The sequence below is a fragment of the Chinchilla lanigera genome, unplaced genomic scaffold, assembly GCF_000276665.1.
Source record: "Chinchilla lanigera isolate Chin_1 unplaced genomic scaffold, ChiLan1.0 scaffold00050, whole genome shotgun sequence".
NCBI lineage: Eukaryota > Metazoa > Chordata > Mammalia > Rodentia > Chinchillidae > Chinchilla > Chinchilla lanigera.
Window position 1 is genome coordinate 12,499,629 of NW_004955451.1, and position 10,784 is coordinate 12,510,412.

The window sequence follows — 10,784 nt, forward strand, 5'->3', positions numbered from 1 at the left end:
AAATAGATAAATAAATAAATAAATAAAATAAAAAATCAACCCCCCGGAATAATTCAACCACAAAAGCTCAATTAAAATATGGGCAGGGACTGGGGTTTAGCTCCGGGACAGAGTGCTTGCCTACCATGCATAAGGCCTGCTTACATGCTTCAGAACTGAAAAAAAAAAAAAAAAAAGTGTGTGTATGAGGGACAGAGACTTGAAGATATGCCAACTGGACAAGGTGGTACCTGCCTATAGTTCCAGTGCTTCGGGAGGCTGAGGCAGGAGGATTGCAAGTTCAGGCCTCACCTGGGAAATTTCACACGATTTTTGTTTCAAAAAATTAAAAAAAGTCTGGGGATGTAGCTCAGTGGTGGAACAGAATGCCCCTGGGTTTGATCTCTGGTAACACACACACACACATACACACACACTCACAAAAGCAAAAAAATATTCAGCATCATTCCAGGCATGGTGGCTCACGCCTGTCATCTCAGCACTTGGGAGGCTGAGGCAGGAGGATTGCCAGGAGTTCAAGGGCAGCCTGGGCTCCATAGTGAGCTTGAGGCCAGCCTGGACTACAGAGTGAGACCCTGTCTCAAAGAACAAAAACAGCATCAAAGAAATTCAACATCCCTGATCTTAAGGAAATGTAAATCAAAATTACAAGATACTACCTGTGCATGTTAGGATGACCACTATTTAAAAAGAGAGGGGCTAGGAGTGCACTTGAAGCCCTGGGCTCAGTCCCCAGCATTGGAAAAAACACAAGCACTTACCTTAGTGAGGGTTTGTCTACGGCCATACCACCCTGAATGCGCCGGATCTCACAAGCTAAGCAGGGTCAGGCCTGGTTAGTACTTGGATGGGAGACCTTAGTGAGCTTTCCATGTGCACCTGGAAAGAGTTTGTCTCCGGTCACTGCCAAGCATTGAAGGTGTCTCTTTAGTTAGACACCGTGGCTTATGCTTTCTTATTTGGCGTAACAGCCTTTGCCTTTTAATTGGAGTGTTTACTCTGCTGTCATTAAATATCATTAACAGGATTGAGTTTGAGGCTCATATTTCATTATTAGTTTTCTATTCATCTCTTCTATTTTTGCTTCCCCCCCACCCACTGCATTTCTCCTTTTCTGCCTTATTTGAGGTTAAATTTAAAATTAAATATTTGGGCCAAGTGTGGCAGTACACATCTGTCATCTCAGCACTTTGGGAGGCTGAGGCAGGAGGACTGCCATGAGTCAGAGGCCAGCCTGGGCTATGAAGTGACCTCAAGGCCAACCTGAACTACAGAGCAAGACACTTGTCTCAAAGAAAAAAAAAACAAAAAACAAAAAAAAAAACCCACAAAAAAAAAACAAACCAAAAAAGGAAAGAAAGAAAGTTCAATACTTGACAGTCTTAACTCATCTCTTGCCTTTTCAGTTATAATTTTTTCAGTGCTGGGGGTTGAACCCAGTGCCTCACACATGCTAGGCAAGCACTTTATCACTGAGAACATCTCTGCTCCATAAGCCTTGCTTTATTTTTAAAATTTATTTATTTAGTTTTTGAGACAAGGTCTCGCTATCTAGCCCAGCCTGGCCTCAAACTCGGGGCAATCCTTCTGCCTCAGCCTCCCGAGTGCTGGGATCACAGGCATGCACCACCACGCCCGGCTGCTTCTCCTCTTTCTAAAATGATAAGCTAACTGCATTTGTAACATCATCCTCTGTGTAAAATATTTCGTTTTTCTCTGGCTGAGCTCTTCATGTGTGTGTTTGAGTAATCTTTTTTTTTCCTTTGGTCTTTTTTTTTTTTTGGTTTTTCTCCGGTACCAGGAACTGAACTCACGACCTTGCGCTTGCTAGGCAGGCACTTTGCCGCTGAGCTAAATCCCCAGCCCCCGTGTTTGAGTAATCTGACTAAGATGTATTTGAATCTGTTTTCATTTGTGTTTTATCCCATTCGGGTTTCTTGAGCTGGGCGGAGTTGATGGCCGTTATGGAAACCTTTTCCTGCCTCATTTTCAGTTTCATCTCCTGGGGCTTTAAATGACATGTGTGTTGAATCACGTAGGATTATGTCACACATGTCTTATGTTCTGTTCATTTTTCTTCCATCTTGTTCTTTTGTTTTTCGAGTGGGATAATCTTTATTGTTCTATCTTCAAACTCACCAAGTCTTTTGTCTGCTATTAAACCCAACTGGTGAATTTTTCATTTCAGTTTACTTTTGAGCCCTATATAAATTTTTTTTAATATAGTTTTGGTTTCTCTGCTTAGATTCACAATTTTTTTCTTTGGGTGTTTTGTTTTGTTTTTGTCTTTTTGAGACAGGGTTTCACTGTGCAGTTCAGGCTGGAGTTGAACTCACTATGTAGCCCAGGCTGACCTTGAACTTACACTGATCCTCCTGCCTCAGCCTCCCAAGCGCAGAGATTACGGTGTGCGCCAGTCACGCCCAGTGTAGATTTACAACTTTTTAAAAGTGTCTCGGGGCTGGGGATTTAGCTCAGCGGCAAAGCGCCTGCCTGGCAAGCGCAAGGTCGTGAGTTCGGTTCCTGGTACCGGAGAAAAACCAAAAAAAAAAAAAAAAAAAAAGTGTCTCATGCATACATTCCTTTAATTCCTTGACCGTGTTTACAATCCCTGCTTTTTTTTTTTTCCCCCCAAGGCAGTGTCTCACTATGTAGTTCAGACTGGTTTTGAGCTTGCTTATGTAGCCCAGGCTGGCCTCAAACTCACGGTGATTCTCCTGCCTCAGCTTCCCAAGTGCTGGGATGACGGGCATGCGCCACCACACCTGGTTACAATGCCTGCTTTTAAGTCTTTGTAAGCCAGTGGACCAATATTTGTGTCATCTGAGTCAACTTTTTTTTTTTTTTGATTGATGAAGGGCTTGTACATTTATTTTAAGATTAAAAGGTAGCGATTACGTATAGTTTCATTTCTTATATGTATAGCATTTCAGGCATATAATCCACTTCAATGCTGAAATAGTAACGAAATAGTAATCAGCCAGAACAGCACGAGTGTTGCCCACAGACCACCTTAGGTAACCTGGATACCGCGCTGAGCCAAGCTTTAACCTAGTAATGCCTGCCTTGGTGCCGGTGGATGCCAGCTGCCTCCACGCAGCCCCGGGCCTCTGGCAGCCCCATTCCAGCGCAGGCGTGAATTCAGAGTCAGTTTCTGTTGATTACTTTTTCTCTGGAGTGCGGGTTGCACTTTTTTGTTCATTTACGTGTGCTATTGGTTGTATGTTCGGGTGCCGGACACTGTGAGTTACGCACAAGGCAGTGACTCATTATAGAGTCTCTGGCTGCTGTTTATTCTTCTGAAGAATGATTTCATCGGCATAGAGCAGCACTTCCAAACCCTAAATCTACTGTGATCAGCAGCAATGAGAATCTCGTTAGTTACTTCAGCCTTTAGTGCTGTTTTTACTGAGCTCTCTGGAATCCGTTCCCCTCACGCTGTGCTCTGGGCATGTGTAGTTTATCAGTCAGGCTTTCCATAAAAAGATCTCTCCTTGCTATGCAGGTGGTGGTCCACACCCATAATCCCAGCGATCTTGGAGGCTGAGGCAGGGGCATCTCAAATTCCAGCCCAGCCTAGGCAATTTCACAATTTAGAAACACTCTGGCTCAAAATATCAGAAGGGCTGGGGATGCAGCTCAGTGCAAAGGTCCTGGGTTCAATCCCCAGACTCCCGCTCCAAAAAAGATTTCAGTTCTCCGTAATTTACCCATAACTGCCGTGTGCCCTGGTTTTTAAACCTCCGGCCAGTAAGGCTGTGGCTTTCTGTTGCCCAAGCCATGTGGATCAGGGAAGTCTTTGGGTGAGTGGCTACTAAGATGCCAGCAAGTACACTTAGTTTTCTTCAAGAATAAATTCCAGGGCTGGGGATTTAGCTCAGCGGCAAAGCGCTTGCCTGGCAAGCGCAAGGTCGTGAGTTCAGTTCCCGGTATCGGAGAAAAACAAACAAACAAAAAAAAAAAAAAAAAAAAAAAAAAAAAATTTTTAGAGAAAGAACAAAAAAAAAAAAAAAAAAAAAAAAAAAAAAAAAAAAAAAAAAAAAAAAAAAAAAAAAAAAAAAAAAAGAATAAATTCCAACCACCCTGTACCCTGCCAGGTCACCTTCAGTTCTGCCTGCATGATAAATAACACTGCAATGAAGATCCTTCTGTATTTCTTTTCTCTTTTTGTTGTTTGGAGACAGGGTCTCACTGTGTAGTTACAGCTGGCTTTGAACTCACTATGTAGCCCAGGCCGGCCTCCAGCTCCTGGCGATCTTCCTGCCTCAGCCTCCTGAATGCTGGGATTACAGGCGTGCACCAACACACTCAGTTTGGATGTTTTTTAATTGTGATAAAGTATACGTAACAAAAACTACCATTTTCACTATTTTGAATATACAATTCAGTGACAGGAAGGACAATCATGAATTTATTCAACTCTGACTATTTCCATTTCCAGAGCATTTTCACTACCCCAGACAGAAAGCCTGTACCTATTAGCGTAGCTCCCCATTTTCTCCTCCTGGCCCCTGTAGCTTCTATTTTATTGCCTGTCTCTCTCAGCGCGACTCCTCCGGCTGCCTCCTAGAAGTGGGATCCTGCAGTACTGGCACTTTCGTGTCTGAGTCCTTTCTGTTAGCGTGATGTTTTCAAACTCCATCGATAGTGGAACATAGATCAGAATCTCTTTTCTCTAAGAGGCTGAATAGACTCTCACTCTCTGCCTGCACTCCATTTTGCTGGTCCATTGATTTGGTGGTAGAAATTTAGATCGTTTTCACATTTTGGTGAATAACGCCGCTGTGCTGTATATTGACATGCATAATTTGTTTGTTTGTTTGTTTTTTGTTTTTCTTCCGGTACCAGGAATCGAACTCATGACCTTGTGCTTGCCAGCCCCGACATGCATAATTTTTAGGGAGATAATTATATATGTATATCTAGAGATACCTATCTCAGTGGAATTGCTGGGTCATAGGGCATTTGTAATTTTATTTTACCAGTTATTCCTAGATGGTTTAACACTTTTGTTTGGTACCGGGAATCGAACTCAGGACCTTACACTTGCCAGGCAAGCACTGTACCGCTGAGCTATATCCCTAGGCTTCTAGATGGTTTAGAATGGCCGTACCTTCTACGTTCTCAGTGGCAGAGGGTCCCATATGCACCAGTACTACATTATCCAGCTTTCTAATCTTCGCCAGTTGGATAGGTGTAAAATAATACTGAAGCCAGGCTTGGTGGCGCATGCCTGTAATCCCAGCACTTGGGAGGCTGAGGCAGGAGGATTGTTGCGAGTTCAAGACCAGCCTGGGCTACAAAGTGAGCTCAAGGCCAGCCTGAGCTGCATATCAAGCAGCTGTCTCAAAAAAGACAAATAAATAAATAAATAAAATAAAATAATACTGATTTCTCTGATTCCCAGTCTATCACTTACATGTTTAAAGACCTTTATAGCTGGATGTGGTGGTGAATGCCTGTAGTCCCAGCACTCAGGAGACTGAGGCAGGAGGATTGCCGTGAATTTGAGGTCAGCTGCTACATAGTGAGTTTAAGGCCAGCCTGAACTACATAGTGAGACTCTCTTCCACAAAAACAAATAAAGGGGCTGGGGATTTAACTCAGCGGCAAAGTGCCTGCCTGGCAAGCCCAAGGTCATGAGTTCGATTCCTGGTACCGAAAGAAAAACAAAAAATAAAAACAAAACAACCAAAAACAAATAAATACATAATACATACACACATACATACCTCTAGAGGAGGCTATAGATTCCCCTTATCTATCTTTTGCCCTGATTTTTAACCAATTCATGGTTAGGAAACTCTTCTAACCTAAATCTTTCTCATTGCTAGCACCTCACCTCACTCTTTTCTTCTTTTCTTTCCTTTTTTTCTCTTTAGAGACAGGGTCTTGCTTTGTAACCCAGTCTGGCCTCAGACTCACAAAGATCCTCCTGCCTCAGCCTCCCAAATGCTGGGATTACAGGTGTGCACCACCAATGTCAGGTCCCAGCATGTATGGGCACTCCTGGGGCTGGGCTTTTCTTTTTCTTTTTTTTTTTTTAACTGACCATTTTCACAATTTCTGTTTATTTCACTCCAGAGTAGCACAGGAAGGAGGCTGTTGCCTTCCACAGTCTTCTTGTAGATTGTTTTCTCTTTCAGCCCTTGACCTCTGTAGAAATTTCCCCAGAGTCCACAGCGTGGGTCTCAGCCTCTCCAGAGTCCCTGCCTCACCCAGCCCCGACCACCACCTCCAAACACGGCAGCCCGGCGGTGGTCAGGGTCGTCTCCTTTCAATGCAAGCAGCAGCAGCAGCAGCAGCAGCAGCAGCAGCAGCAACAGCAGCAGCAGCAGACCCCCCAGCAACTCACCAAAGAGAAGACAGCACAACCTTCTGCACCTCTGATGTCCCAGCTCTTTATGCAGAATTTGACTCCCGACTGGACCTGGCTGAAGAACAACACGCAGGAGCAGTGCTTGGTGTCAGAGCTGCTGAGCAACATTCAGCTGAAGAGGAGGCTGGCCCTGTTCCCTGCTCACTGCAACCCGCGGCTGCTGCTGAGTGCCCAGCCCCAGGAGTGCCCATACATGCTGGGGTCTGGCAGGAGCCCAGGTGTGTGTGTCAGCGTTCCGTGACTGTGACAAAGTGCCTGAGGTTGTTAGCTTCTGAAGAGAAAAGCTTCCTTTGGGCTCATGGTGTGAGTGGCTGCATGTCGGGCTGACCCAGGGCTCTGATGGGGGGATGGTAATGGCGGCGTGTGTGTGGAGGAGTTGCCCGTAGCCCGTCCTCTTAGGTTAGGGTGTCTCCAGTCTGGTTGAGAGGACAGGAAAGCTCTAGTAGCATGCAGAGCCCTATTAACACATCCCAGCTCGTAAGTACAGGAAGAGAAGGTGTTGGAGGAAGGAGAACAGCGTGGAGCTGCAGCCAGGGTTAATGGCCCTGCTCAGGCCCTTGTGCAGACCAATGACAGCAGTGACTTTGCCTTCGCAGGAAACCCCTCCCTGCCCGAGGAGTGCCGCTCTGGCAGCCGCAGCTCTGCCGAGAAGAGGCAGCTGGACGTGTCCCCCCTCCTCCTCCTGGAGAGTCCCCAGAATCACAACGTGTCCCTCAAGGACCTCCTGGTGGTTGCCACCCCAGCCCGCCTAGGCCGGAGGCCGGGCAGAAGCCATGCAGGGGTTGTGAGGGACCTGTGTGTGCAGGGTCGGGCCACCTGCAGCCACTGCCTGGTCTCTGGCCACAGAGGATGCAGTGGAAACTAGGTAGGCAACCCGCAGTCCCTTGGTGTGTTCGTGTGCGGCAGGCACCACTGTCCATTTCTCTGGAGTGTTGAGCATGTAGCAGATGGATGCACTGATAAAGACCTACAGGGAAGTAGATGACTGAGGCTTCCCTCCATCCAAACACCTGGAACCCCAGCACTGGGGAGGCTGAGGCAGGAGGATCAAGAGTTCTTGCTGTGTAGTTTAGGCTGGCCTTACCCTCTCAGCGATCCTCCTGCCTCAGCTTCCTGAGTGCTAGGATTACAGGCATGTGCCACCATGCCCAGCCTCATATTATTCTTGAGCTCAAGCTGTGGGCATAATCAGTGGCCCTCGGGGGAAATCATTACCTTCAGGTGGCAGAGATGACAAATGCCAAGCAGGGTCCTTGGGATCCTGTGTCACAAAAAGACTAAGTTCATACAGCAGGGTACCATTGATTTGCAAATGCAGCAGGGTGCATGTGCAGAAAGGGCTTCTGTGTGATAAGTGATGGTTGCACACAGAAAGGAAAGAGGTGTGCAGGGGTCCAGGCGTTAAACCAGAGCGTTTCTCTCTCTCTCTCCTTCCTTCCTTCCTTCCATTCTTTCTTTCTTTCTTTCTTTTTCTTTCATTGTTTCTTTGTTTCTTTCCTTCCTTCCTTCCTTCCTTCTTTTTTTCTCTCTTCCTTCCTTCCTTGCTTGGTAGGTGTTAACAGTAGTAGTACCTTACACATATCAAGATTACCTACTACACTGTATTAGTCACTTCCCCATCCTGGGACAAAATACCCGACACCTGCAGCTTCAAGGGCGAGAGGTGTATTTCGGCTTATGGTTTTGGAGGGTGCAGTCAATGGCAAGCTGGCTCTGAGGCAGGAGCAGCAGGGTGGAAGGGCCTGTCCCTCATATAGGCGGTAGACTCAGAACAGACAGTCCCAGCGTCTCTTGCTCTTTACTGCCCTGCCAAGAACTCCGCGCCTGTCCTGACCCATAGGAGGGACAGATCCCTGACCAATTCCTCCATTTTCCTGCTAAAGTCACTGTAATTGATCTCATTTTCTCCCCTCTGGGTGCACTTTTATGGTGGCTTAGTCACTGAGTCTGGGGTGCAGATCTGTAGCGGTTGAATTCTTAGGGCTAAATTATTTCTTCGGTAAGATCTGAAGGATGATTAAGCCCAGGTAATGTGAGAGCTTCGATGATAAGTGATGATAATTTCTTCAGCCTCGGGCATTATTAGGCTCAGAGAGGTTAAGTAACTTGTCCAGGGGCACACGGCTTCCTAACCACTCCCACCGTACTACCTGTACCCAGCTGTCTCTGGCCTGCTTAAATGATGTGTATAAGATGGTGCAGTCGCACTGCAGGGAGCTGAATATTCCGCAGCTAAAATGAGTTTCTGGCGGCTGTGGGTGCAAGTCGCCTCTGGACTTCCTGATGCCCAGGTAGGAATGGTGATGATGAGCTACTGGCTTTTTGACGTTCCAGAGGTTGTTTTATTTATTTATTTATTTATTTAATTTTTTTTGCGGTACTGGGGATCAAACTCACGACCTTGTGCTTGCCAAGCAGGCGCTTATGCCACTGAGCTATATCCGCAGCCTCCAGAGGTTGTTTTAAACGAAAATCTAAGAAAAATATTTTTTCCCCCAGAATCAGATTGGATCTCTGTCATCGTTCTTCCTTTCCTACCTCTGACTCCGAGGAAGTGATGTGTCTTTTCCCACAGCGTCTGCAGTGTCTGGAGAATCAACTAAAAGTTTCATTTGCTCACTTAGAAACCCTGGTCTGATCGATAGCTCGCGTTAGCATCACGGAAGCCCACAGCCTCCCAGTTTGACCACGGTGCTGCCCTGGGGCCACATCCCAGCTGCCTAAGCTGTGGCGCCATTACCCTGGACGCTCCCCCAGCCGCAGCAGCTGTCCAAAGCCCTCAGCCCACCGACAGCCCACGCAGCTGGTCTTCGTCTCTAACGATAAACGACAGGGATGGGGCTGTGAGCCTCTGGGACCGTTGCAAGCCCATCACTTCAAGGTCAGACCTCTTCCCGCCACAGCCAGCCCGAAGGCCTGAGCCTCCGCACCCAAACATCTGCCTGCGGCCTCCCCTTCTGGCCTGCCTCAGTCTCTCTGCAAAAGGCAGAGGGGACGCAGATGGACCCAGCCTGCAGATATGACCCAGCCAGTGCTATGTAGAAATGATATTCCTTCCTCTCGCATGTATGTTAATAAAATAAACTGCCATGCTCAACGCCCGGACAAGGAGCCTGACCCGGAGGGAGATTGGGAAGGGGAGGTGGGCAGGTGGTCCTCCTGGTGATCCCTCCACATCTAGAATTTCTTGGGCTGAACAGTCTACAGGAAGCTCTGCCCTCCTTGCTACAAACCCAGAGCCCAAGTGACCCTTTCAGGGGCATGGTGGTGCCCTGTTGACTTCAGTAGGACATCTCTCCCTCTGCCCATTCCTTCTCAGGCCTTCGCTTCAGTTCTGGTTCCTGTTGGGTCCCTGGTGGAGCTGGGGGGGAGAGGAGAGGCCTGATCACCTTCACAATGTGGACCTGGCACTGCCTTGTGAGTTCTATGGCTTTCTGGCCTCAAGAACATCAGGGGAAGTCAGGTGTGGTGGTGCGCATCTGTAATCCTAGCACATGGGAGGCTGAGGCAGGAGGATCCCTGTGAGTGTGATGCCAGCCTGAACTACATAGCCAGACCCTGTCTCAGTAAAACAAAATGTCAGGGGATTCTGAAGCACTTGAGCCCCTTAATTATCTCAGGTGTTGAACGGAGACGTCAGAGTCAGCCCAGGCATCCAGTTGTGAAACACGCATGCGGTATCAGCATCCCCATCTGGGCCCCGTTTGCAGTGGTTCCCAGTGTCACCTTCCAGGAAGTCTGGCACCGCCAGAGCTGCAGGAGGCCCCAGTGAGCCCGGACGGATGAGTACAACCTTCATGGTCACACCTCCCTCTGCCTCCCCAGGCTCCAAGTAAATGAATTTGGAGGCCGTGTTCCTGCCATTATCGTTATCTTTTTTTCTTTTTTGTCTTTTTGAGACAGGGTCTCGCTATGTAGTTCCGGCTGGGCTTGAGTTCACTTTGTAGCTCAGGCTGGTCTTGAACTCGGGACGATCCTCCTGCCTCAGCCTCCTGAGTGCTGGGATTACAGGCGTGCACCACCACGCCTGGCCATTACCATTATCTTGATCGTAGCCTGGCCCAGGCACACAAAGTGTCAGGCTTGTGGGAATGAGGCCTCCCAAAAGTGCTGCATCTCCCCTGTCACTGATTCTAGCTGTCGAGGGTCCTGAGCTGACGAAAAGGAGGTCTCTCAATAAGATAAAGCCGGAGTGTTTTTGTCTTTCTAAGGCACATTTTGGTGCTGGCATTCTTGTTCTTAAGGACAAGCAATCCATGTGGTCGCTCACAGGCCCATGCTGGTGTGATGCTGTCACCATCTTGAAATTCTGTGTCATTTCCTAACAAGGAGCCCTAAATCTCGTGAGATTTTAGAGCTCTGGGTTATCCCAGGAGAGGGCAAAACCCCCTGGCTGTTCAGCCTC

The 10,784-nt window shown here is 47.6% G+C and overlaps 1 protein-coding gene across 2 annotated transcripts in view; it reads left to right on the forward strand.

The window, feature by feature from the left end:
* Positions 1 to 9,476, forward strand: part of Ttll6 (tubulin tyrosine ligase-like family member 6) — a 35,070-nt gene extending 25,594 nt beyond the window's left edge. For both annotated transcript variants that reach the window (XM_013519119.1, XM_013519120.1), the window contains 3 exons: positions 6,147 to 6,597; positions 6,976 to 7,244; positions 8,879 to 9,476. In XM_013519119.1, the coding sequence (XP_013374573.1) occupies positions 6,147 to 6,597; positions 6,976 to 7,244 (720 nt within the window). In that variant the 3' untranslated portion in view covers positions 8,879 to 9,476. The remainder of the gene's footprint in view (positions 1 to 6,146; positions 6,598 to 6,975; positions 7,245 to 8,878) is intronic.
* Positions 9,477 to 10,784: the final 1,308 nt, after the last annotated feature.